Here is a 27,906-nt window from a genome sequence, read left to right as displayed (position 1 = left end):
TGTAGGCTCACAAGTGTTCATTGTTCTATCTTTAGAAAAGGAGTAGCAGCAGTAACCACTCCACTGACACACAGCAAACAGCTGAACAAAATCACATTCCCAGCCCATCACTGGGCACTCAGAACCGTGCTGAAGTGATTAAATAGCACCCCAAGGAAAACGTTAGCAGTATCCTGGTTATGGACCTCCAGCATGCTTTTGCATTTCCTCTGCTCTCACACAGACTCTCACTCATATTTCCTGTTTTAGTAGCTATCACTCACACCTTATATTTAATTACAAATGAGGTTTCGGCTTCAAGGTTTTCAAACTATATTCCCTCAACTTTATTCACACTTCTCAAATCTCACTTTGTAAACTGAGATTTTAGCAAAACTCAAATGGCTAATTAAAAATCAGAGTCTCAACTGATTTGGTATCTCATATATTCTCCATGAAACCTGGAATACAGAGAGAGAACTTCTCAAACATGAGGTACCAACTATGGTGTTTGTATCATTTTGTCTTTGGGGCAAAATGATCTAACTGTGGAGCTTTCTAGATAATTGGATTCAGAACCAGATTTGGATTTTGGACTGATCTGCATCTTTGCCAGGAATCTTTCCACTCATACTTATGTTATACTCCTCAACTTTGTCTCAGGTTGGTGCACCCAGTAAGGTAGGTTTGGAGTCAAAAGCAGTAAAAACAAAAATCTTGCACATAGTTCCAGCTTTGGATCTGATGTTGTTCACATTCAAGTCAGTGCAATGCCAGCATAAGCACTTAGCTTACATGGAAACAGACCTAGTTGCTGATGCTGTTACATCACATAAAATGAAAATATCTCAATTTATTTCCAGCCTCAAAAGTTATGATCTTTGCAAAGCAGCTGACTTGGAATTTTAAACAAGCCTTATATATGTTCTTGCTCAGCAATGTGTCCCTAAGTATTAGGTAGGATTTATTCTTCAAAGGTTAAAAGAGAAGGTTTGTACCTAAAAAGAATGATTTTTATTATGAATATTCAAAAAAAAAAAAAACCAGTTCCAGGCATGTATGCTAGAATTGTATATTGTCCTGTAAAATAACTCTGACAGAAATTTCTCCTCAAATACCCAAAATGAAGCATCATGGTGCAACCTCAGGCTGCATTTCTTACAGTTATATATGCAAATGGTTGTATTTACATGTGTACACCCCATTCACACATTCAAATTCAAAGCAAATATTTTAGATTAAGGAGATTAATTAGATGTGTCTCACAGTTGACACACTTTCTACAGAGGCTAGATCACTGAGAGCCAAGTGCTGGGCTCTTATCCGAGAAGACAGATGGCAATTTCCTTTTGATAAGAGTTCATTTTTTTAGCAGCAAGGGAGCCCTGAAGTAACCATTTTTCTTGTGGGGAAAGCATCTTTCGGAAGCCAGATAAATCATTGTAAAATAGACAAACACAGGAGCTGAGGAACTAATCAACCTGAAATGAGTGGAGTCGCAGCCCCTTTCAGAAAGTTTAGGAGATGCCTTTTGCTTTCACTCTTGCCACACACCGGAACTACTTCAGAAAACTATAGAATTCAGATAGTTTTTTTCAGTACTCTTTCCTCTTTTATGGGCACCAATACAATTTATGCGGTAGTTTGTTTACAGTGTGTTTGCATCATGCATAAAATAAACATTTGTAGATATTTTAGAGGTCAGAAACACGTAGAGCTACGTAAGCATACTAAACCAAGACTGCTCTGTTTAATTATAATCTGGCAGTTTATATGGATCTGGAACATTTCATACTTCTAAGTTAAAAAGCTGGACATCCAGGAGCTAACAGGACTAGAGTCTGCAGGCAGTTCTTAGGTACTGACCTGCTGCTGAAACTACAAATCAGCTACTCCTTGTAGTTATTTATATTTAAATATATCAAATATATTTAAATATATTCACTCTTCCTTTTGGTAAACATATAAGACCCAGCCTCAGATACAATGACAACTTGAATTTAGTTTATCTTGTAGGAATAGACCCAAACAGGAACGCTTTCCTCTAGGTCCTTTCCTCTCTTTTTTATCTGTCACTAATAGAGCAGTAACAAAAATGGCAAAGGTGGTTTTCACTCCCTCCTTGCCTGTGCCCTAATGTGTTCTTTATTGATGTCTCAAGTAGTTTGGTCCTAGAAAACTGGGAATATCTGCTCTTTATTTGCTTTGCCCTGTATCTATTAAAAATACACCTTTTTTATTTTGTTAATTGTTATTGGTTTTTTAAACTGGTTCCAATTTTGACCAGCAGCACCTTGTTTACAAAGACATTGTGAGAAATTTTGTGCATCCTCCTCTATCCCTGTCATATCAAGGCGCACACGAGCACTGCATGCTTCCCATCACCTCAGGTCGCGTCGCTTTGCATCAAATCAAGTCATGTCACATCAGTGATACCACTATCAGTACTCATTCCTGATAGAAAATTCAGCATAGATTTAGACAGCAAATAGCTCAGCCACAATAAACGCATATAATGAGCAGATTAAGTATCTGTGAGAACCAGATATTTTAAGCGTCCCTGGCAAGTTGGTGCTTTCAGATATTCCAATGTCCTTGTCCCTACACTGTATTCTGCACGTAATTTCTGATATTTCTGTATATACTAAAATGTCTCTGAGCAGCTGGTTTGGGACTCTTACCATCTACAGCCATTTGCAAACATAGATTTGTGCAGTTTTGAAATAACCAAACATTATTGCATGGGTCTACAATGTAGCTGCAATGGATAATTTATAGGTTGGTCGTATCTGAGCACTGTATGAAAAACAAATGTTGACAGATTTTTTTTTTTTCATAATTTGGGATTTGCTTCAAACATTTGCCTGCTCAGTCATGCCTTCAAAGAGTTATGCATGATTAGGCTCTGTGACAGCCATTTTATTAGACATTTTACCTTGTTGGTCATTTAGAGAAGTTAAATGTTGTGATTATCCTGTTACATTAAGTATAAAGAAGAGAGGGGAGGGTCAAAAAAAAAAAAAAGCCTCTAACTGATAGCTAAACCATGCAGGGTTTCCAGAATGTTTAATCATAGTGTCTTCTCAAATAATATTAACTTCTGTAATTTTGTGCTGCCTCCATATTCTCTTTTATCCTTTTTGGGATCTGCACGTTCACAAATTTCATGAAAATTTGACTTAGTTTTGCTTAAGAAATCTGACTTGTTTTTGCTTAAGACTCTAAAAATAAAATAAATCAGCAGAGCTCAAGCACTCACAGTTGAAAAACTTGGCTGTAAAATTCTATGTAAATGCTAAGTGGCTTTCTTGTTGATAAACAGTATTTGGCACTCATGACTGTGGTATCTAGTTTTTTTCTCAGTATTAAGTTGAATCAGTCTCTCCAGCATCTTTTTTCAATTCCTTCAGGGTTTTTGACATTCAACATAGGTCCAGGGAGCTATCAACTGGTTCAACATATATGTGCATGTTGAAGACAATAGGAATATAAGCATTAATACCATTTAAAGAATTTGCCAGAAGGGCTACTAGAGACTTCCAAGCAAAATTAGCTTCTTCATCAATTCATTCATGTTGAGAAACCAGGCATGTGAATTTCTCGATTGGAATGTTCTGTTTCTATGACTTCAAGGTGTTGAAGACACTTCTTGTTGTTAGAGATAACCTACAGTTACTGGAATGGGATGGTGTGGAAGGTTAGCTTTTAGCCACTCATTCACTGCCTCAGTGGGATGAGGGAGAAAACAGGATGAAAAAGCTCATGGGTCAAGATAGACTGCTTAGCAGTCACTGTTGTAGGAAAATAGACTCAACTTGGGCATAATTAACTTTAATTTATTGTCATTTAACATAGATACAGGTAGTGAGAAACAAAAAGACAAACATTGAAACAACTTTCCTTCTCCCTCTCCCAAACCTAACTTCACTCACTCAATCCCAGATCTTCTACCCACCTCAGTGGTGCAGGGGGCATGAGGGGCTACAATCAGTCTGTAACAGTTCCTTTCTCCTTCCTTCTCACACTTTTCCACCGCTCTGGAGTGGGCTCTCCATTGATCACAGTTCTTACCAGGAAATGCCCATCTTCTGCAGTGTGGGGTCCTCTGAGAGGTACAGTAGGGATAACTTCTGCTCTGGAGCACCTCCTCCTTTTTTCTCTGTCCTTGATCTTCCCTTTACTGTGTTTACTCTTTTTTTAATCTACCCTTCTCTGCAGCTTCCCCACTACCAAAACTTTGCCACTTACATCCAATGCAGATACAATGCTGGTCATGGTAATGAAAAAGGCACCAGAATATTCTCAGAAGCCTGTGCCCATTTTGAAAGTCTTTTTCCATTAAGGACAAGTGACTACTACCCAGAATCTGTCTCATGAGCCATTGTGAAAAAAAAAAAAAATAGGGATAAAACCCATTAAATACTAATGAATTTCCTTTCTGTGATCGTTTTCACATAGTCTGAATATAAAAATATCATGTGTTTCAGATTGAGCATTATTGCTGAATTAGCGTCAATATTTAGAGTTGTTATCAAAATCAAAGGTATTTTCTGGTTTCCCTTGAAAAGCAGTGGTGAGACACACTCTTAGTAGCTGATCTAGTAGTGCGATGCTCCCTACAGAAAGTATTGTCTGAGAACATAAGAGACTGAGGATTTGTTGGTCCCTAATCGAATATACTGCTTTTCTACACTAATTTAATCTCTAGGAGATATCCAGAAATGTGATTTTTTAAAACAACCTTCCTGAAAAACACCAATACTATTTTGTAAAATGAAGTTATGCCTGCTGTTATTCCACAATATGTCCCTCTGTTCTCCATTGCTGCATTCAGTGTACCTCCACTCTTAGCCTCTCCCACAAGTCCTTTAGAAAGAACACAAGACCTAAATTTATTCTTGTACTGAGACTAGATAAAGTGACCTTACCTTTCACTTTACAGGTCCATTTTTTCATATTATGCTCTGGCATCTTGAAATGCCTTGGCTTTCCATCAGTCAAACCATTTGGTTTTTTCCTTTATATTTGTTGAATGAGTCATACTGTAATGAATAAATCTGGCTCTTTGATTTCCAGACCAGGGCAATGAAGGTTAAGTAAGATATGCCCTTTATAGAGAAAAGTAGAATTACCATATAGGCTATCAAATCCCTCTTTCTGTTCCACAATATATGAATGCTTGATCAGTTTCCTACAGCAAGTTCACCAAGACACTAAGGTAGCTTTGGTGAAAAAGAGAGGAAGAGGGTCTTCTTACAGAAGTAGTATGTGCAGCTCACAGGAAAGCTGATTGCAGCATTGATTCTGCCACACCTCTCTTGAATTTTTTTTTAAGACTGTTTCTTAACCCTAGGAATTTCACAAGTCACAGTTTTTGGTTATTGTAAGTAGTGCCTCTTTCATCTTCCATCACTTTACCAGTCAGCTTCATTTGTGTGAGTTCTGCTTGCTGCAGTAGAATGGCTCCTGCTTTATGTGGAGTTAGAACAGAACAACTTCTGTATTATTTTCCTTTAGAAGTTCAGCCCTGGGAAGTCAGAACAATGTACTGAAGCTACTCAGTTATTACAAAATTCTTCCTCATAAAGTTTGCTTCCCCATATAATCATGTCATTAGTGGAGGCAACCTTTAGAGGGCTGACCTGTCACTTTAAACTAAGATCGCTATTACCTGCTGTTATGGCTGGTGTTTTGAGAGGGAGCAGAAATTTAGGCACTGGAATTGACAGCTCCAAGTGCGTCAACCTTCCAAATTAAATCATTATTTATATGCAGAAAAAAAAAAATGTGAAGATCCCTTTCATAATACATTTCTATTACTTCCAATAAGTGTTCTCAGTGGTCTGACCTGCACTGAGAAATGGGTTACACCTCTCAAGTCACAGAATATATTTTATAAATAAAAGCAAGATATAATAATGTGGTAGGAGTTACGTTGGTGTCTGGACATAATGAAATGAGTTGGTTTTTTCTTCATCCTCAGTTTGCACACAACATAAAAGATATTGGTTTAACAGAGCGTAACTCGCAGTCAACAGCTTCCCAAAGCACTCAAAAGAAAAATGCATCTTCTTGTTTTCATTCCAACTTATGAATAGATGAGGATGTTTTTAGATGCACTTCAAAGTCTCTTCCCTATGAGTTGGCCCATTCACTGTGATTTTTCCTGGAACATGGTACTACCCAGGGTACCTATGCATATCATAGCCTCTGCCATCATTTTTAATAAGTAGCTTATCTCTGTGATGCATTTTAAAGAAATCCTGAGTGTCTCCAGGGTTTGTTGTAATTAAATTTTATTGTTGGATTTGAAAATAGTACCTTTTTTGAAAACCAGAACAAGTAAAATGGAAAGGAGATTGTAGGAAGTGATAGTCTGATTTTTAGAAGTTTTTAACTCTTCAGAGTTTCTAGATTCACAAGCTTACTTATGCTTCCCAGGTAACTGTTCCTATAGGCTACTGAAGCATAAACTATAGCAAGGAGTGCAGTTTATTAGCTGGTATCAGGTAACTGTGCAAAATATTACTGTTTATACCTGTAAATCCAATGCTATAGGATCACAGGGGCAGTATTTGTGGATTCCTAATAAGACTGCAGAAGGGTTTTTCTGAAAGTCCTACACTTTTACTGCTGCCCCTATTTTCATGTACTTATATCTACAAGGGCGTTGCTCTAAGTCCCAGTGCTGGCCATTAAGTACTGTGGAGAAAGGCAGTGTTTATCAGCTTCTGATCTGGACAATAAAGAAATCTCACTGTTTTGAGTAGTAAAGTGCCAAGTTCATCTCTAGCATTACTCAGCATGACACTGCCACACTCAGGCACCACCACCCCAGTCACTGAGGAGTGCACACAACCACATTTGGATCATATCTTGTGCAGTCAGTGGAATCATTTTTGCTGTATGCACCCAGGGACTGAGCTTTGCCTTGGTCTTTGTGCTCACCTCCCCTCTCTTCACAGCTCACCAGTACTGCTAACCAAGCAGTCATTGCAGTTTCCCCTCCTTGTGTTTTATTCCTGCTTGATTTTCTTGCTGTAGGATAGCACAAACTGGTTTTGGAGATTCATATCACAATTTTTTCCAAATCAAACTATTTCCTCCAACAATGTCATCTTTTCTGTCCAGTATTGCTACTAATCTTTATTTAATTATTTACTTTACAATTTCTAGAGGGATTGGATGTGCCCAAGGTGCCCCTTTAGGCAGCACTTTATATCAAGGTTCCATTTATAAATACTTCATGAAGGGCTAATGAATGATTAATCAATGTTTTAATGTATGACCAATCAATTGTTGTAGAATTTGCAACATCCAACAGACAAACAGGTTTCTTATAAGCATAGATTATAACCATATCTGACATCTTCTACTGATGAGCTTCTAAACATCTATAACATACACACTACTCATATCTGTAACATGCTTAAAACATCTACTAATCACTGATTAATTTTTTATAACCTATTCTGAAGCCAAGCCTGCCTGTGGAGTACATCCCTTACTGGGAGAGTCTGTGACCCTCCATTTCTATAGGATTGATAATTTACTTGTCATCTAAGGACTTAGAACTCCTATTAATTTCAGCTCAAACATTAAGGTTTTCTGAGTTAAATTCAGCATTTTCACCTCAGACTAAGAAAAAATGTATTTCTTGTTCCCAGGCCTTTTTCTCCCTCAAACTTCTGTCTATTTTACTCTGCTAGTGTGCGTTTTTCAAGCTCTGCAAAAATGCGATGATCTGTAGGGGGGAAACCCACTCTCAAGTACGTTTACAGCCTGTTGCACTCTGATTGTTCTCAGGACATCTGTCTCAGAGATGATGACTCCCAGCATCTTGGTTTTCGTTTTTTTTTTCAAATTTTCAGCTATGTGTGCTCAAATCAAAGTTTGTCCTTTCTCAGAAAAGGAGGAAATATAAACTTCATAATAATCAGGTGAAGAAACCATCTCCCAGAGGACATTTGATTCTGACAGAGGAACATATATTTTGTATGTTTGATAAGAGTGTCTCTCTGTGGTGTTCCCAGAATCTCCTAAGGTGAAAGTCATGACTGTGCTCTATGTTTAATAAATACCACCCAGGTAGGACTGAAATGGGTGGGGCAACTCATTTTATGAACATTTGTGAGTCTTCTAATTAATCATTTGCAGCTGAAAAACAGTAAATTGCTCAGTATCACATTTTGAAAATGGATTTTGAATTTTTAGTCGATTTCTACTGACCAAGATTAAATCCTCTGCTGTGATTTACCTAGATATTGAGATCAATTCTTTAATGATACAAATTAAAAGGATCTGCAGGTTCTTCTTATTTCTAGGATCATTAGTAAAATAGCCTCTGTTCTGAATATCTCCAAGTAAATATCATTTTCAAGTCAAACACTGATCTTTCACTGATTGCTGTTTACAGCAGGATTAGGCTGCCACACCTGTGGCATTAGCACATTCAGCCTAAAGAAACACATCAAGCATAACCCAAAACAAACAAAAAAAAGGGAAAATAAAAGGTTCTTTTAAAAGACAGAGTTTTATTCTTCAGTATTAACATGGAATTTTCTCTGGCTTTTTCGAAACCATTCATTATCAAAGACACCAAAGCCACAGAAACAAGGACCTCTGAAAACTACTCAAGCTTGTGGAGTTGACATTTTTTACCTACATTAGCACAGTCACTTTTGTGTTACCCAGTTAGCACTCTGTGTTTCTGTGATTATCAGGGGTTTTACCATGCTCTTTTCTTTCTTTTTTTCAGCTGGTTAATAATCCATTAGCAAGTCAAGCAGCAGCGGCTGCGGCAGCAGCAGCCATGGGCTCAATAGCAAGCTCCCAGGCCTTTGGCAATGCCCTCTCCAGTCTTCAGGGGGTCACAGGTCAACTCGTTACTAATGCACAAGGACAGGTGAGTATAAGATGAAGCAAACAGTGAATTCTGATGGCAGGCTGATCTTGGGACAAAAATGAGTTCCGCTTGTATGACATCAATTTAAAAGCGCACATATTGAAGATAAATAAATATTGATTTGCCAGACAAGGTAAAAAATGGGAAGTCTGAGAACTGGGAGGAAGTTAAGAGCTGTTAGAAAGTATTTTCAAGATAGAAGAGGATTAGGGTTTTGTTTTAGTTCAGCCTTATGAAAAGATTACAACTGTGCAATAATATGGTATCTTAAGAGTCTAGCACCCCTGAAATTCTTAACAAACATATCAGCCGTCTTCTTCCACTTATACACACCTAATAACAAATAGCTATATTAAAGTGGCACTCTACTACTGAGACTACACTTTTTTGCAAATTGAAGCATTTCTATATTACTTCACTTCTAGAAAGGTAGTAAGTGCTTTAAGCAAAGGAACACAACTTGATTTGCAATGAAGTATCTGGAATGAATTAACTGGGTGGCTTACTCATTTGCTGAATAAGAAAATTTAGTCATTTGCAATGAACCTGACAGTCTGCAACAGAAATTTGGGAGATACTTTTGCTTTAAAGAAAATTTTCCAAATGAAAACTTGAACAATGTTCGAGGTGTGTCTAAAAGAGAGTGTGCACATTACCTGGGTTTGGGATCTGTATATTCATTGCAAGCTATTTCAGTTTCAGTCTCAGTAGGGTACAGAAGGATATGCATCTGAATCCATCTATATAAAAATAATGCTATTGATGCAGCATGCTTAAGTAGCTTTCAGATTGTGGCTACTGTCATTCCTTATTGCATTTCCTAGGATTTAAATTAACACTACTACTTGTTTCACATAAAGTCGGAGCAACAAATCTGTCACTATAACTTATGACCAGAGCTGGTAGCTGAGTAATTTGAATGTGATTGTTCTAAATGCTACAGATTGGGCATTCAGTGATACCAGGGCCTAACATCCACATAAGCACTGCAGGCAAACATTTCTTAAAATGATGTATGGTGGGTGATGTGTGAATCTAAAGTTTGGTTTCTATGGTTTCTTTTCTAAAGTTTGTTTACTACAGGGGAAAACAAAAACAAAAACAACAACCATGAGGAGCAGGTTTTTTCCTGGTAATTTTCTATAAGCATGTTATTTAGTTGGAACAAGTGTGGCATATCTTCTTTTGGCCCATTAAAAAATAAAAGAAAACACTTTATAGAAGCCCTTCCTCTTTTTTTTCTTTTTCAACATAACACATAAACAAAGATGCATCCTGAGCTTCACTATCACCATCCAAGTCCCAGGGAAAAAAAATGCTGACCTTGTTATATTTACTGGGTGGGTGCAGAATTGTTCCATCACTACCCCGAGGGTTGAACGATGAAGCTTGTCAAAGTGAGGCCTTATCTAATGAATCATCTTATCGCAGGTGCACACCACACATATTAAAGAAGGATTGTATGAACAATGTGCCCTCTACAATAACCTTTCAATGTCTACTTTAACCCTTGTTTCAATCCCTTTTCATCAAAGGATCATTTTATGCAGCCAGCTTTAAATGGAGGCTCTCAAAAGCCTATTAAGATTTCTGGAGGAATGGAGTATTGGTTTGGAAGAAAAGTTGGTTATAATACCTATAACTCATAGTCAGATTAGCTCGAACCTAGAAGCCTGCTTGTTTCTATCTGTGCTCCAGAAATGGTCCACAATCACCACTCACATGAGTCATTTGGTACCCAAGATGTGCATTGTAAGAGCTGAAGATATAAACCTGGACTAGTGTTTTGATAGTTTTCCCTTTATGTGTTCTCCACAGAAACCGTAAGGGAAGTGTTGCCATTCATTGTGTGTTTAAAAAAAAATACTACTGTGAGGATATCAGTGAATGAAACTATAGATTCCCTCAGGCTGAGTCTTTTTTATTCCACACATAATGTGAAGTCCAATAATTCCACAGGTTGCAGAAAAAGAGAAAAAGAAAGGAAGAATCTTCCCTATTGTTGGCTAAAATTACAGAATCTATCTGTTTGCCTTTCTCTTTTAAATGAGGGCTGTCTTTTTATTACTTGTTTTTATAAATGTGCCTTGGTTTATAATCAGTGCTGCAGACAACGCCACAATATAGATAAATATTGATAATAAGTGTGTAATATAACACCCGTTTTTATGGGATTCAGCATAAAACCATTTTGCTTAGAGCACAGTTCTGAAGCTATCTGTCTACAGAATAGAACTATTCAGTGTAATTAGACTACAGTTCAGAAATTAAATAGTATTTCCTGCAAATTAATAAAAGTATAGCAACTGAACAAAAACTGGAAGGCATGTTTCATCAACATTTGATGCATAAGTGAATACTAATTTAAGACACTTGTTTCTAAATCATCCACTTGAACTCATTGAGGAGTCAGATTTCTGTCATATGTTAAGCACTTGCGCTCCGAAAACTGCCCCTTGCAGTTGTCACAAGTGTGACACCCAAAATTTGCTCCTGCAAATATAAGGCTGGATGACTTACGAGGCTGCTTGTATGTGCAATCTTTGTAATTATACGCTGCTTCTGTTGAACAGGTCCATCTGTCTTGCTAAATATATGGTGATCAGTAATCCCTGGAGACATTAAGCTGTAGGTCAAATCCAAGATCCTATGGCAAATTTAGGGAAATGATCTTTTAAATTACATATGGCATGGCCTTAATTCCCAGGAGCTCTAGGAGTTCTTACAATCACAATAAAATTAGATTAACAATATTTTCAATATCATGTTTGTTATTAGTTTCATCGTTGAATTCACAATTACAGCATGGGGGTTTTTATGGGGTTTTTTTCACTTTAGATGGCATTACAAGGCATAATACCAGAGCTCTTCAAGACCACTGTAGCAAAGAGATCTAACCCATTGGAATAATAAGATTAGATCACCTGATTAATTTCAAATAGTACAGGTAGAGGACTCTAAATCAAATTTTCATTTTCAGAGGCATATTATGAAGAGCTATTGGCCCATGTAACGTGGTTTACATTCTGTTTGCCCTCAGCACTTTCCAGGAAGCATTTGCAGGACTAGGCTTTCATATCTTAAATTTAAAAGCCAGGGGAGCACAATTGCTAGATTCCACACTGTCAGTAGATACACTGATTTCAAAGAGAAGCTGTCTACCCGCTCAGCTTCATCCTACACTCACCTGGTGCTACTGCTGCACTTGGATTTTTCAGAGATGTAACAAACAGATATTTCTCTTTTTCACCCTGTTATTGCAAATAACAGAAAATACTAGAAGTTTTAAGTGGATTTTACTGTGTCTATTAAGTACAAGACATCTATATTTTGTCTGTCTCTTTAATCTTTGTAAGGTGATAAACCACAGAATTATGGAACCAAGGCTGATGCTTCTAGTTTCCCTAGGAGCTTCCTTCAAGACATCTTCCTGCTTTAGCTAAACCATAGTGCTTAATTGTCATTGGTTGCATTTACAGAAGTCTCTTCATCAGGATCAAACATATTTTAACTATAGGTTAGTTTAGTTCCTTTTCTTGAAAAGGTGGAAGTTTTCTAATAAGAGAAAAATGCACCCTAATTCATCAATTGCCAAATGCGTTTTACCATAAAGAGTGAAAAAGTTTGTGTTTTGAAATTGTGAAATGCATCAATTTGCATTACAAAATTGTGGTAAAGGCATGCAATAGATTCTTTTTCTTATTAGGTAATAGGAAAACTTAAGTAAGTGTGATGTAATTGTACCATGCGTACTTTAATCGAATAGTGAATTTAATTGGGGTGGCATCAATGTAATCTAAGACTGTCCTTCAAGGAACTCAGGCTCCATTGTGCCCATGCCTCACTCTTTAGATGTGAAAACCTTCTGTATATGAAAAACATGGAGCACAGCTCCACCCTGGCAATTAACAAAAAAAATAACTAATTTTTGAGAGTTGTAGTCCACAAGTAGCTCAGGAAACTATATAGAGAGAAAGGCATTGTTGATCCAATTAGATAATAAGAGTACTTTGGTTCTCATTATTCTGATGAGAGGGTACACGTTTGCTCTTGGAGCTTCTTGATGATAAATGGTGCTAATGAGGCCTGATGGATTCCCTGCTCTTAACAAGCCTCTCAGCAGTGCGAGTGATTACAATGGAGATAGATTTGATGGGATGCGCTCCCTTTTGTAGTGTCTCAGCTGCTGACACTCTGCGACATAATCAGGTCACAGAGCCGGTCACAGCCATCAGCAAAAGCCATAGCTCTATCCCTCATTATTAAAGTGCATTATTCAGTTCCAGGCCTTCACAATACTGCCAAGGGCCTTTTTTTTTCCCTCTTCTTTTTTTGTTAAGCATCAGTTCTCAAATACAAGAGTTAATAAAATCATCAGCTAAAGAACTAGTAAATTACAGAAATGGAAATAAAGCGCTCCCTTTCAAATTCGCTGAAGGATCACAATTAAATAAGCAGGGACTTTCTTGTCACCACACACTGCACAGTACAATGTAATATGTCATGTGCAATAAAAACAGGGAATACAGTTTTAAAAAACAGTGCTGTCCTCATTGTGGACTGGCTTGGAAAGTACCAAAGTATCTTTTAATCCAAAGGAAATTTCCATCTTCCCAAATGTTGCATGAGTACATGTAGGTACTCTTATAGTCACCATTTGCTGTGCTACTTTTTTCTAAAGTAGTAAGAATCTCTGCTTAGAATTAATTCTAAGCATAGCAGCTGTCTTGCCTTAAAGTGGCCAAGGCCACAATCTAGAAAATATGTGATATACCACAGTGCTTGAACTACTCTAATCCCATAGACAAGGCCATTGCCTTCTTTTGGAGGGTGAGCTAATTACCAAAATGGTGTGGAAAAAGGTGATTGTAGCATTTTTTTCTATTCCGATGGTGTTCAGCTGAGCCTATCTGCCCTCCAAAAGAAAATGCACACTGCACTTTTTTGGCTGTTTCTCTTGTTCAACTCTATAGTTGTTCCTCCTTTTTCTTGCTGTTAGAGTATGCTATAATGATCAAATCAGTATGCAAACTTGCTTGGAAAATTTCCTGTTTCCTTGAACCATAGATGCAAGAATCTCTTGGCAGCTACAGGTCAAAGTACAAAGTTGTCATTGTCAAATTAGCAGTCACCTCTGAGAAAATACCTAGAAATTGGCATATGACCTGAGGTTTTCTTCACATTACCTGATAAAATCGAAAGCTATCAATAGGAATGCAACGTGGGCCTCCTTATGGGACTGAAAATGAGGACATTAGTTGTTTGTTGGATGTTTGTTTGTTTTTTTAACTCTTACAGAAGTTCTAGGAGGCCTAAAGCCATGTAATTTATAACACTTCTCAAAGTCCTGAATGTAATTCACACTGTTCTCCAGGTGTGCAATGTCCATTAGCCTTTTCTCTTGACAGTTGTTAGTGTTGCTCCATCTCTTTGGGCTATGCAGTTCTAATACATGCTGACATTAATGTTTTACCCCTCACAACCCCTAACAGTGTTCACAAAAATCTAAACAATGATTGTTTAAATAGTGACTGCTAACAGTGTCTTCCCAGGACTAGGACTGACAGAAATCTAAGTTGGAGGTATCGGAATGGTATATATTAAGGAAATTTCATGACAAGCCTGAGATAATAAAAGAGGCACATTTTGACGGGGAGGCTAGAGGGAGGAACTCTAACACTTAGCATTTGAGAACGTTCCTTGGAAAAGCCTTTACTGGGAAAATCTGGTTTTGACAGACTTTCATATTATTGACTGAATTTCTGCTGGGTGGAGTCTGACTCTCCATTTGCCCCTCAAATGGGCTTGAATGCATGTAGTTCTGCTGTATGCAGGAAGAAAAGGGCACATATTATGAGGAAAGGTCAGTTATGAGGGAATTTGGGGTTTTTTTTCTGCTCATTTCCTCTCCCCACAACTAAACATCAGGGAGGCTGTTTGTTTAATTACCTCCCATGTGAATTTGAATCAAAAGACAAATAATTCTTTTAACATACTCTTGCTGACTATGTCTTTACTTTACTGCACTGTTTGTCTTACCTCAATTTTAGCCACAGTGGCATAAATGTAAAAACATATGGACCATACTCTCAGATCACGCAAATTGATAGTTTCATTGAAATGGACAGGGACAGAGAGTGAGGTTGATTATACCCAAACAAGAGCTGGCTAATCACTGTTTTTGATATCCACAACTGTGAATAACTGTATGAACTCTATATCCACATCTTTTATAGAACAGTGGTGAAGTTTAGAACAGTTACCATCTGCAACATGGATATTTAATTAGCCACTTGTATCAAGAAGTTCAGAACCACTGTGGTGCCACAATATTTAACAGAGGGAATATAGCTTTCTCACAGGATTAAAAAAAAGGGTAGGGCAAAAAAGATTCAGAGATTAGTTATCCAAAGAACCAACCATTGCAAAAATGTTGCAAGAAAGCTGTATGACCAGCTCACAACATGTTTGGAAGAAGAGGCCAGCTTTAAAATAGGAACACCACTACTTTCCTCCAAATCTCCAAGAAAATGAGTGGTGGCAGGAGGATTTCAGACTAACTGATGAGGTAAAGTAAAACCTTTAATGCAGGAGACTCTAATATTCCCAAAAAGCTACCAAGAGCTGATACATTAAATAATGTTTGTTGCAAACAGAAACTGCAAAGGCAACACCATTATTTAAGTGTTTTCCTTACTGGAAGACACATATTGGAGCCACACTGGATCAAAACTGGTCTTCAAACAGATTTACTAAGGAAGGGATAATTGTGTATTGAAATCTTTATCTGCTTGAAAATGATCACATCTATTCAGAAAGGCCACTGAATTCCTTTCATCTAGTTTGCAACAAATCTTACTTTAACTATTAACCCTCACACTTCAGACCTGCAGCCTCTTGCCTGCATCTCCACCCAAGGTATTGCATCTCGAATGTAGGGTTTTTTCAGAGGCACCCAAGTCTTATTTTGAAAAGCAACTTATAGACCTGTAAGAGCCTGAGTTTCCTTCAATTGGTGTTACGAGTCCTGGTGCTTGAAGGCATGTCTACATACTGTAATGGAGCATTGCAAGCAAAACTCCAAGAGACAGTACATTTATATGCCTCAGTGCCATACTAGCACAGATCCCAGAAGCCAAACCCTGGATAGTACAGTGTTATGGCTGGACTAATTAATTCTACTTCTCAACAAGGTGACATAGAATCTAGCTCATTAGTTACTAGCTCTGGGGTCTTTGGAGCACACTGTATTATGTGGAGCAAATATACTTTGAAGAGAGCCTTAAAAGCCTGAAGCATTTAGGTACTTTGGAAAATTATATTCACTAATCTAAATTAATTCTTTAAAGTCAGAAGTACAGGACATACCTGTCCTCTTGTCATTGCCTCCTTAATTACTTTTGCATGGAGGAAAACAACTAGTTCAGCTTAACTACCGTTTTCACAAAAGCCAACTAGCACTACCACTCCTATAATCTGTTCATCTTAGCATTGTGAGGTGGTTATAAGCATGGCAAATTCTCATTGTTATCACCAGTGACATACATCACAGTCAATGAAATCTTTCTGCTCTATGGAGGTTCTTACACTGCTCTCTTTATCATCATATCTTATCACCTTCCAGTAACACATTAAGAAACATGACTAGTGACTGTCACAAATTGGTCTTCCTCCCAGGAGAAGCTTGTGGAACAGAGTCATGTATTTGATAAGGACATTTGTTTTTGTCTGTCTGGGTTGTGAATTTCTTTGTTTTACTTTCCTTTCAAGGTTTTGATTCATTTGGATTTAAAAATCTTTATCAAGTGGTTTAGTAGAGAGCCTTATTGTTTATATTTGCATTAGAGAAAGCCACTTAGGTTTTGCAGCAGACTGTGGTGAAGCCATAGGTGATAAAGCCAGGAATTTTCCTTAACTACTGTTGGGATTCATTCCACGTCCTTGACTTTCCTCTGAAACACACTTTTGTGCACAGAGAAGGTTTGACCATTATGACTCTGGAAAACTGAATTTGGTAATTATTAGATTTCACCCAGGAGCATTAGGTGGCCATTTAGGTTTTTGGGAAGCAGACCAGAGAGGAACTTGAAGGCAAAGGCTAAAGTTTTCCTAAGTCCATTGAAAATTCTTTAATATGACACAAAGAAAGCAGTGGACAGAGTTGATGTGTGCACATGGTTCCTAGATATGTTCTTTCTATATTGCTGATATTTCCCAAATGTGTCAGGCTCAGGAATCTACCACTCCTAATATGGTGTTTCTCCTTTAGACTGTCCAGAGCTCCTTAGGAGGGAATGCTCTGCATATTGGAACATAAGAAGACTGCAGGAAGCCATAAGAAACAGTGGATCGAATCTGAGAATTTGTTTAGAATGTATTTAGAATATATTTTCCAGATATGCCTCATCATTTCTGGAAAAAAAAAAACAAAAACAAAAACAAAAACACAACTGAGTAGATTATAGTTCTTTGTGTATCATTGTGCATAGTTCCATTTAGCTTTTATCTAATTTATCCTGTAAATATCAAATGTTTTTTCCCAGTGTCATAAATTTACTTTCTCCTCAACTGGCATTGATATTGGGAGAAAAAAAATAAAAGGAAAAAAAGGAGGAGAAGAAGAAGGGTTATTTGGACAAAGGGGGGAAAAGCCAGATAACTCTCTCAAATGAGGAAGTTAGTGTAAAATGTTAAATGTTAGACATCCTTAACTCACTGACAGAGAACTGCTGCTGCTTTGGGAAGGTTTGGAATTTCATAGAGGTCATCTAGAGTCTTCATGAATTAAGGAAGGCCACTGGCTTTCTTGCTGGGCTGCAGTCTGGATATCTCTATGTAAATGTCTTGGAGATACAGATTAGGAAGGGAAATTTGGGACTCTTGTGTTTGCACTGCAAACTTATGTCAAAATCTGAAAGGATGGGGAGTTTAGGTGTTTTAGCAATACCTTGTGAAGGATTTGAAAATTAAAGACATGTCTTCCCTTAGGAGTATTCACATAAGGGGAAGAAGAAAATTGCAGAAATACTTGATGGGCTCTTGACAGTAAGCCAGAAATTGAGCTGTACTTCGTGCAGTGCTCATAGTGATAACCAGCCAGGTGCAAAACCATAGCCTTCTGCATGCAGATGCACAAGCTTCCACAAGCACACTGAACAGTTGTCATCTGGTAGGAGGATGGATTCTCTGTCTTCTGTTTTGAATGTGTTGCAAAGAGTTATGCAGTGTTTTTTCCTGGGTTGATCTGGGAACTGCAGCAGGGAGAGTTCAAACAGGAAAAAATGACAGTCCTACCCATGAATGGACACTGTCTTTCTGGAAGTGTACCACAGTTTGTCATTTTTCTTTAGCTACTGACAGTGTTAAGCTTCAGCATGTAGGTATGCAAATGGCCCAGATATCAAAAAGAAAAAAAGGCCTTTGAAATATCTATGCCAATGTTATTAAATATATATGATTTTTAAAGTACCTTTTTCACTTAAACTTCCTCCTTTGCACATTAATTAAATATTATCTCCAGGATAAGTATCTCTCATAGAAGATTAATGTACTATTGTCACATAATAATGGAAGAGAATGACAGAATCTCTTTCCTTAAGCACAAAAAAAGAATTTATTAATATAAAGAAAACACTCATAGCCCTTGAGCAATTCTGTCTCTGCTTTATAGAGAACCCTTCCTAGTCTCCTCTCATGTCTAGCTTCGTGCTAGAGATTCAAGGAAGCAATACATACATCCTGCCAGTTTAAAAATCAATCCACTTTTCAGGAGATAATTTAATATCAAGACATGAATGTACCCAGTATCCAAATATATATTCATTTTAATGTTTGATGCATCAAATACTCTGACATAGTCAAGTTTCAAAATAAATGGTTTGTTTTAGAGGTTGGATATGTCATATTAGCATCCACCCAGCAGATAGAGAAACAGATCAGAGAGTGATCAGGACATCAGGAAGACAGTTTAGAGAGATGAGAGAGGCCAGGTATATGTTGTAATGTTAAAAAAAAAGCTAGCTAGCGAGAAAGAAATTGTATAAATAGGTCATTGCAGCCCAGGTGAAAAAAAAGTTTAATTTTAACTTACTAGTCATCATCTCCAGAGGCCTAATCCACTCACTTCTTTGTAGGCTGTGCATTAAGCTGAGATGTGTCTTGTTTGATAGCACAGCCAGCCAGCCTCACAGTGAAAAGATGGTATCATGCTCATGCAGAGCACTAACTTTGACGGGGGATTGGCACCATGTGGAATCTTAAACTTTCCCTCTTTTTTTCCTTCTCAACTCTTTTTATTAGCTTTAGCTTGTCGCCACCTGTCCTGGTTTTGGTCTTTTGGTTCCTTCCATAAGTGGAAGCACAAAAACCACATGGAAACAAGAGTACAGATGAACAGATACCTAGTGCCAGAAACCCCCAGATATCTAATTCTCTTATTCCTATTCTACTTGCCCTATCTTCACCATTTTCATTTCCTGCCAACAGCTCTTTTCCACACAGAGTATCTGGAATTCAGTTATTTAAACACAGGTCTTTAGTCCCATTTAGGTATGCTACCACACTCTGTCTGGCCTCCAGAGGCCAATCCAGAAAAATGCTCTTTCCCTCTAAGGCTTATTGTCATAGCCTGTCAAGATTTTAAATAAAGTGCATTTCTACACCTGCTTTCATCTGCATTGCACCCCACTTACATGTGCACATGTCTATACATGCATCCATGAATGTCTGTACATGCATGTTGAGCATACACTTATTCGAACCTTCCTGCTCATCTCCTCAGGAAAGACAAATACCCACAGGGACCCCAAATTACAAATATTTTAATTATCTGCTTGAGTCACTGGGATCTGTTGGAACTTTATTGTGGTGACAAATTAAACAAACTAGACCGTTTCATTGTGGTGTTAGAGATGCTGTGTTGTACACTTTTATCTCAAGTCTATCTCTAGTATCATCTTAGAACAATTCAATCACAACTGTACACAGGTCATAGTTGTATGCAGTCTATCAACTGGGGAATAAAGGCAGGCCTATATTTTTCTAAGGATTCAGTTTCTCACCAAGATCTAGGTATTAGTGACTGACTGTGAAGTGGGACTTAAGGATGCTGTATGATAACGCTGTCCTGTCACTGCTAGGAGGTACCATGTAGACTGGTACTATCAGCAGCTCTGCACAAGAGACCAGAGTGAACTATTAAAAGGTCAAGAAAATTGAGGTTTGCTAGCAGAGCTGTGTGGGAAAGATTTCCCAACCTCTCCCCACGGGATGGTACATTCTGCCTGGTTTTTGACATCTCTCATATTGATGAACATCACCTCCACAGTCCCCTCCAAAATGTATGGAAGTGACTTCCATTTTTAGGTGTTTAAATCACATCTGGGATCTGGACTGTAGATCTGCTAATTTTAATTGTACAGATTCCTATGTACGGGGTCTCACACTATTATTATTAACATCTCTGTATATGTTTAAATCTCTATGTTCTTCTGGATAGTCTGTATTTATACCCAGAAATATGTCTCTCATAACTGATAAACTGAAAAGTCATAGAATCATAGAATCAACCAGGTTGGAAGAGACTTCCGAGATCATCCAGTCCAACTGACTACCTAGCCCTAAGCAATCAACTAGACCATGGCACTAAGTGCCTCATCCAGTCTTCTCTTGAACATCTCCAGTGATGGCGACTCCACCACCTCCCTGGGCAGCACATTCCAATGGGCAATCACTCTCTCTGTGAGGAACTTCCACCTAATATCCAGCCTATACCTCCCCTGACACAAAGTGAGACTGTGTCCCCTCATTCTGCTGCTGGTTGCCTGGGAGAAGAGACCAAAAGTCCCAGCCATCACTACTGCTTGAGTAGAAACCCATGTAGGAGACAGTCACCTATCTCCAAGCAGACACACGAATTTGAAACCAGAAGTTGTTTCTGGACATTGCTGGCAGATACTCCTTTAAATAAAGAAGAAAGTTTAAGAACCTATGGGCAGAGAGGATAGATCTATCATACAGGCCCCACCTTTGAATGAGAATAGAATGTAACTGGCATTCCCAAAGAATGAGGCTTTCTTCTCTACCACATCAGAGAATTCCAAGACACACAATATCCAAGACAATATCTTGCCACAATCTCTGCCTGAAGACTGATTAGATAAGTTAAGATTTTGATGTTTTTACTTCAGTTTTGTTCACAAAGGTCCAAGGAGAACAAAACTATCTATGCTCCATGCACCAGATAGAGAAAGGCAAAGGAAGCCCTGATTCTCATCTATGAAGTCTTAATAGAATGTTGAAAATGTTCTGAAATGATGACACTAAGTGTGGTTTTTATCACAGTATAATGGGGTGTTGGAAGGGAGTAAAGAACATACTCTAGACAAGCTTTTTCCAGCTTCTCAGTTAGGGTAATTATTTAAAATCTGGAGGTTAAACTACTGACCTAGGAATATATAGAAGCATTTGCCCATTTAAATACCTTCGTGTTTGTGTTATATACAATGATACATAGTTAGAGCTTTGCTTACATGGAAGACCTTAACCAACGAAGTGCTACATCCTGTATTTTAAGAATGAAATATCACAAGCATGGTACAACAAAAGCCTTTTTTTTCTGAGTACAGATAAAAATGTGTATGTTAAATATTACTGATTCAAGCTCAGACTCTCATAACCTGATCCATCAATGGAGGGGGCCCCTCCTAAAAAAATACATTTACTGAAGCAAGTTGTACCTTCAGCTTCTGCTTGTCTTTTATTTCTCCTTAAAATCATATGCAGTGAAAAGAGGGAACAAATGTGAATGATGCATACCTGATTCACTAAATCACTATAGTCTCTGGCAACAGCACAAACAGAGAAATGTGTAAATCGGCCCCATGCTACCCAACAAATGATGCAAAAGGTGCCTTCAAAAAACACAGAGTGAGGGGAGATAAATGAGCATCACATCAAGAAGGCAATTTCTCACTGAGTTTGCACAGAACATGGATATTTGACTTCCAAGAGATGGTTAGGGAATCCTTCTAATAAATCTTCAGTCCACAGTCATTGCTGCCCTTTTTTTAAACTTACTTTTTAAGAGCTGTGTAAGTTATATCCTACCCTGTGAAATGTGTCAAGATATTACCAGTCAAGATGAAGTCATTTAAGTGAATCATCTCTGCATCCGTGTTTATGTTTATGATAGACAGGGATGGTCAAACAGGTTTCATTTTGAGCATGTGATGACCAGCTTTTTAACTACAGAGATCTTCTCAAAGCTTTTTTTTAATAGTAAATCACAAAGCAGGGAAAAAGATATAGAAAGGTTGAGCCTTTTCCTTGGGGTAAAATCTCCTTGATTTTTTTTAATATTTTTAATTTTTTTTTTTACAGTTGAGATATTCAGATGGTCAACAAAAAAGGCAACTATTTTCAAACTGACTTAACAGCTGTAGGTCAATATTAGAATTTACTTTGGTCCTCAGCAGAGTCCTACGTCGCTTTAGATTCCTTGTTTAGGATTAATTTTCCTCAATTTTAACTACATGAAAGTAAGCATAATCTGCAACAGATGCATCTAAGCTAGTTGCTTAGTGTTCTCTGTCATCACTGAAATAAAGAAGCAGTCTTGAAGAATAAAACATAGAATCATAGAATCGTTTGTTTGGAAGAAACCTTTTAAGATCTTCAAGTACAGCTGTTAATGCAACACTGCCAGGTCACCACTAAACTATGTTCCTCAGCACCATAACTACACATTTTTAAAATACCTCCAGTGGTGGTGACTCTTACTTCCCTGGGCATCCTGCTCCAGTGCTTGACAACCCTTTCAATGAAGACATTTTTCCTAATATTCAGTCTAAACCTCCCATGGCACAACTTGAGGCTTTTTTCTCTTGTCCTATCTCACTGATGTCAGGCATGCATTTTAGACTGAGATGAATGGCCTTGAAGAGATTCCTCAAGTTCTACATTGACTAGAGAGAGTTTGAATGGTGGTCTACAACGGCCTTTTGATCTTAGGTGGCTATCATTAAGTTACATCAACACCATCCTTACATTACCACACCCCAGTTATTTTTACCAAGCCTCAACTCTTTTTGGTAACTGTACCCTTAAGTTCCCCATGGCAGTCAGATTCTGATAGCAGCTGATAATGGCCACACAGAACTCAGCACTGGGTGACCTGCCTTATATTTAGGATGAGTCAGGAGGCACTCTTCAATTTCTCTGAAAATGATGTTTCTAATTCACTTGCTTGCTGCTTTGTGTTTCCTGACTAACTAGTGAAGCAGCATTCCAAAGAACAAGGTAATGGTATCTGCTTGAATTATTTAAAATGTACTTAACTTTACTGCTACTTAAACTAAATGAAAGATAGCAATGTGAAGGAAGGGTCTTTCTGTTGAGTATCTCCTCTTTCAAGTAAGATTAAGTACTCCATCTGTAAGATATTGTTATTTAAAAATCAGTTGTGCATAAATGAAGACTTAACATCTCTGAGGTTCTTCTGGTCTGAAATAAAAAAACCTTCAATCCTGCAGTAGAGAGGAAGAAATCTCTTCCTTTGACAGATTACATTTTATGTTTGGTTGGGTATTCACCCTGATGCTTTGGTTAGGGCAGAAAAGGAATGCACTAAATCCTCAGACCACAGGCCAACTTGAAAGTATTTCCAGCATGGATCCAACCAGCAGATGCCACAAATATCATGAGACAGTCTTATCACATAATAATTTCTGTCCTAAAAAAATAGCCCAAGTTGTTAGTGTTCAAATAACTTTAGGTGTGTATCTAAGCCAAAGTGATCAACAGTGTTTTGGAGCTGGGCTGTCATAATTACCATCCCTCTACCAAATATTATTTATTTTTTTATTTATTCCCAAATATTATGTATGTTAGAAGGGAAGGCACATCCTCTAATTTGATTCTAAATGTTCTGCTTCTGTTCAGAAATGAAACTTCAATGTTGCTCATGGAATTCTGCTCCTTTTTTACCAACAAACAGCATACTTTGTACTGTGGATGGTGTCATGACTAGCCTGTCGAAAAACCCCCATAAGAATCAAACAGCCTTTCTACCCAGGGCTTGGCCCACTGCACTTCAACATCCTTCACAGGACTTACACTGAGTGTATGGGACACAAGATAAGGTTTTTATTACAGTGCAGCTTTAATAGCAACTCAAGGAAAGAAGTTGCCGCCTCCACTTTGCACCTCTCCAACCAGTCTTCTACATGGGAGCTGTAGTCTCTTGTCAATTAATTCACTTTAATTGGTTTCTGTTTCTTCTCTAACTATGACCCTTCAGCCTTCCCCACTGCACAGTGCTGTTTATTCTTGAGCACTGAGTTTATATAAACTTTTTATCAAAATCATCCCTTTGGAAGGGAAGATACAGGATAAGGAGTTTCAATACTGTGCTATCTTTGTTATCGCTTGTGGCTCACAAAAGAACCTGAATCATGATAAAGCTTCACCATATGTTTGTGTTTTATATGAGGAACATCCGTAAAAGAAGAGGAAAAAAAGGAGCCAACAATTCTCTACCTGAGAACCAGGTTGTGGTTGCCATGGATAAGAGTGCAAATTGCTCACCCCTAAAAAAAGGTGATGCAACTTTTTGAAGTATAAACTCATCAACATAATTCTAATGAGTTATGGTCTTTGTTGTGAGAAATGAGAAATCCTGTGGTCTCACCCTAAAGAACATTAAAAAAACATTACTGACAGGAAATTGAAAAAGTAATATATGTCTGAATGAATATGACAACTTTTTTCTGATAGAGCAGATAGATAAATGTCACATACAAGTTTCAAAATGCATTTAATTTTGCCACCACAATGGATATTCTCTTCATAAAATATATATGAATCAGGTTTGAATCATGAAACTTGACTGTGATAAACAAATGCATATTTGATAACTTTTTTTTTTTTTTAGATGCTCATTTCTCTTTTGAGGTTATTTGTTGTTTACACATCTTTACGTTTTCATTTTGAGTGAAGCAGCCTGGCTGACAAATCTAATGCATGTAGTGCCTGGATGAACTTTCTTTTTAATCTGAGAAATGGGTTCCTTTTCTTTTTGGCGGGGGGGTTGACGGGTAAGTTGAGGGACAGAAAGAGAGGCTGGTAGATGCACAGACTCTCTTATGTTAGGCATTGCTGAGTTTTCTGAGCATCTTTCAGGATAGGCTGATGGATGAGAAATGCATGCAGGTATTTTAAGAGCACAGGGCTGAAGGAGGAAGTGCATTAGACAGAGAACTGTCTTTTATATTTTCCCCACTGAGGGGCAACTCTCAAACTAAGGGCCGGGTTATCCATGTCCCAAAGAGTTAAAAAAGCATTCCTTGTTAAAAGCTATGGTATTGTTATAAATGGAAGTTTTATGCTTTCAGCAAATGTGTATAGCTTTGGAGGAAGGAGGTAATGAAGGGAGTGTCCTCCTCTTATGCGTTTTTTCAGGCACAAATTCACTGGTGAAGCAGAAGGACTTCATTCTGTGCCACTGGAGTCAGCATGTTACCTGTCCTGACAGCATAAGGGCTTCCTCCCCTTTTCAAAAGAGGGACTGCTTCAACCTTTTCCCTCCCCAGTAGCTGGCACATCAGGCTTCAAGTCTTTAGCTGAGCTCTTGGAGCCTGCCCTAGTGCAAGTGCTCTTGGACACCTTATCATCAACGACTGCAGCTCTAGAGAAGGAAATCTATTATGTATCCAGAAGCATCCCTCATGATTCTAGTGTTGCATTTGAAATTATGTTTAACAGTGAGGTATAATTACCTTTACTAACTCATTTATCAATCCTTTAGTATAAATTCCTTCAGCATTATGAGCAGAACTGAATGACTTCTGTTTTCATTGCTGACTTCTGATGGAAAAATGACATTTCATTGAAAATATAAAATGTGTCATTTTGACAAATTTTTGTTCAGTAAAAATATAAAGTACAGTGTCTGGATAAGATTTAAATGTCTCATTTTTACACATTGCTTGAAAACTTAGTGGGGTTTTTTCAAGTTTAGAAACGTTAAAAGGAATATGAAACATTTCAGGTTTGATTAAGAATGCTTCAATCTCCCTCAAAGAGTTCTTTTTCAGATTTTTATTCCATTTTAAATTTAGTTCAAATTCCATTCTGAAGCAAAACCAAAAATGAACACAATTTTCCACTTTCTTTCCAGAACTACTCATGAGTCATCCACATGGTTTGCATGGGGATGCTCCATTGGGCAAAACGAGTTCTGTATGAACTGGGAAAAAGAGAGAGAGAATCCCTACGTTTTATTTTTTCAAGCATCATCTGTAACCATAGCCTGAGATAACCAGTCAAAACCAGAGCTGTGCAGGGTACACTTCAGCCTGCAGTCATTCATAATTTAACTATGGGCTGCAGCTAGACCCAAACATCAGCCTATGCCATGTTCAAGTCCCAGGGGCCATTGCATTCAGGTCAGTAGATTTACTACTGACTTTTATTAGTAAAAGTCAAGTCAGAGAGAAGCCTGATAATAATATGTGAGCACAGCTCCAAACTGAAATGGAGTTCAGAGATAATTGTCATTATTATCAATGAATGAGAGGCCAAGAGATGAAATCTTCCTAGAAAATATTACCTGGCAATTGGCAGCAGAACCACAGCAAACCATTGAGTGCAGCAGAACCAGTGGACCATTGAGTGAAGCTCAATGGCTCTTGTAAATGACTTCTGGATTCCAGTTATTCAGTCTGCTCCTGACTTATAAGATTTACACTGATATAATCCCAGACAGCTTTCTTTCCCTGATATTTGGGGCTAAAAAGATAGAGCTATTGTGTATGTCAAGATCAAATATGTTTGCATACTAAAGGCTTCACCTGAATGAATAGTGGGGGGGGGGAAAGAATCCATTGTAGCCTGAAAGACTCAGTGGGGTAGAACTGTGAACAATAAACATTTTGTAGTCCTTAGTACACTCAGTTTCACTACTTTGGGATATTGTGCTATCTTGGCAATTAATAATATTTCTCTTCTGTCTAGCCTCTTCCTCAAAACTTATTGGCACCATTCTGGTATCTTTGAGCATTCAAAAGGATCAAAGAGCTTTCATCTTTTAATGCATTTTACTCTGCACAGGAAGAAATATTGATACTGTTTCAAGGGCAGATAGCATATACTGTTCTGTCTCAGAAATGAGTACAATTTCTTAACTTACAAAATTGAAAATCTGCCATTACCCACAATTAAAATGTTCCACATATGAATTACACTGTGGTGTTTGCACTTTACTCATCCCATTCTGCTGTAATTCACATACACCAAGGAATCTTCCCCACTCTTGCTTTAAGGTTTAGTAAAAAGGAGGGCTTATAGTACTGAGATATCATTGCTTTTAAAAAAATGTATTACAAGGCCATTTGTAAGTACAACGTGCATTTTGACAACACTTAAATTTCATTTTGCAGCTGCTATTTCCCCTTTTCATAGCAGCTTTGTTTTCCTTACAGAAGTTTCCACCATTTTTAGTCATATTGGTATCAGTGAGACTACTCAAAGTAAGGCAAAGCCTGAATGAAGGAAGCAACATCTGATGATCCTTACTAATACTTTTAAATTTTCATATACTAAGGGTATCTGTGGTTAGGTTCTCAGGTACTTTCAGGCAGTAAGTATAGTACACTGCTCCATAGAGAACCTTCTTGCTTCATTTGGATCATTTCCGTATCAAAGCATCGCATACCAGGAGAGTCTGAATCACGATCATGGCAGTGTTAAGATGGTGATCTAGGCAGTGCTGGGTTGACAACTGGACTCAAATCTTAAAGGTTTTTTCCAGCCTAAATGACTATGATTGTAAGCGTGGACTGGCAGAGTCAATGTGTGGGAGTGCTCTGGATATTCCTGGGGAGGAACGTCTGGAGTAACAAGAGAAGAGACAGGCTGTAGCTGTAACTGTGAATGATGTCCTCTGAACTTGGGAAGAAACTGTTTATTGCATGCAATTCACCCTGGATGACACAATGGCAAGAGTAAGTTGTGCAAAACAATCG

At 37.9% G+C, this 27,906-nt stretch overlaps 1 protein-coding gene across 3 annotated transcripts in view; it reads left to right on the top strand.

Moving 5' to 3' along the window:
• POU6F2 (POU class 6 homeobox 2) overlaps positions 1 to 27,906 on the top strand; it is a 308,399-nt gene that overhangs the window by 242,459 nt on the left and 38,034 nt on the right. For all 3 annotated transcript variants that reach the window (XM_054384991.1, XM_054384993.1, XM_054384992.1), the window contains exon 6: positions 8,738 to 8,884. In XM_054384991.1, the coding sequence (XP_054240966.1) occupies positions 8,738 to 8,884 (147 nt within the window). The remainder of the gene's footprint in view (positions 1 to 8,737; positions 8,885 to 27,906) is intronic.

The sequence above is a fragment of the Indicator indicator genome, chromosome 11 (genome assembly GCF_027791375.1).
Source record: "Indicator indicator isolate 239-I01 chromosome 11, UM_Iind_1.1, whole genome shotgun sequence".
NCBI lineage: Eukaryota > Metazoa > Chordata > Aves > Piciformes > Indicatoridae > Indicator > Indicator indicator.
The sequence above is the reverse complement of the archived record's forward strand: the minus strand, read 5'-3'. Positions and strand labels throughout refer to the sequence as shown.